The following is a 1,122-nucleotide window of genomic DNA, read 5'->3' as shown; positions in this document are numbered from 1 at the left end:
TATTATAAAATATCAAATCATCAAGAAATCAGATTTTGTCAGTTTCACTCTTTTTGTGTATGTAGTAAAAAACGTCACAAAGTGCTTTGAAAAACAAACTTTTCTTCAATTTGCGACTAAATCACACAATCACTTGTTGGTCAAGTTGTTGGTCAATTTCATATAAGACTATAGAAGAATAATGGTACATTTAATAAGAGTACAATATATATCTTTTCTACATAAAAATTTGATTTTGCACATGTTACTGTTGTTAATAAAATACATTTTGTAAGCTTCCCAACTCAAGCTTAGTGCTTTACTATCAAATGTGTATAAACATGAAATAAACCAGAAATGAACATGTAATATTATTAGTAACTGCACTTATTAATGCAAAACAATAGTAATTTTATCATATATATATATAAATATATTTGTCATATCTCTCTGAATTTAAAAGAATACTGCACATTGTAATCTGTATGAGTTAAGTCTATTTATTATCAAAGCATTGGTCAGTAATACAGTTAAAATTGGGAAATATATGAATGATTGCATTGCAGGCTGATTTAAGGTGTTCCCTTTATCATATATATATATATATATATATATATATATATATGTGTGTGTGTGTGTGTGTGTGTGGAAAATATGTGAATGATTGCATTGCAGGCTGATGATTTAAGATGTGCCCCTAAATTTTCTGCTTGTGTTCCTAAAAATTTTCAGTCAGGGGCTACAGTGCTCCTAGTAAAAACAGTTAGTCTGGAGCCCTGGGTAATGTAAATCTGGCAAGGTTTTTGATTTAACCAGTGAATAAAATATCACTTGTAATGCTTTTTATGTGTTTTGTTTTGTATAGAGTGTTAGGCCAACTCCGTCGAATGAAGCGGTCACAGTTGAGTTCAAACAAATTACACTAAAAGCTGGAGAGAGCCGATATACCAAAGTTGCAAGTATTATTTTTGATGGTAAGTACAGTTCTTTTTTGCGTCACCTTTGACCTCTTATATAGGGATGCAGTGATTAACCGGTTTCACAATTAACCGCGCTTTAAAATGTCACGGTTAATTAATCGTAAAGCATCCGCTACACCGAGTGTTTCTGTTGCACAGAACGGAACAGTTGCAACAGAAACAC

General features: G+C 31.6%; 1 protein-coding gene across 2 annotated transcripts in view; it reads left to right on the top strand.

The window, feature by feature from the left end:
* tmem131 (transmembrane protein 131) overlaps nt 1–1,122 on the top strand; it is a 48,371-nt gene that overhangs the window by 25,455 nt on the left and 21,794 nt on the right. For both annotated transcript variants that reach the window (XM_016447804.1, XM_016447803.1), the window contains exon 12: nt 845–953. In XM_016447804.1, the coding sequence (XP_016303290.1) occupies nt 845–953 (109 nt within the window). The remainder of the gene's footprint in view (nt 1–844; nt 954–1,122) is intronic.

This window comes from Sinocyclocheilus anshuiensis, unplaced genomic scaffold (assembly GCF_001515605.1).
Source record: "Sinocyclocheilus anshuiensis isolate Anshui unplaced genomic scaffold, SAMN03320099.WGS_v1.1 scaffold311, whole genome shotgun sequence".
NCBI lineage: Eukaryota > Metazoa > Chordata > Actinopteri > Cypriniformes > Cyprinidae > Sinocyclocheilus > Sinocyclocheilus anshuiensis.
This window is presented reverse-complemented; position numbering and strand designations above follow the sequence as displayed.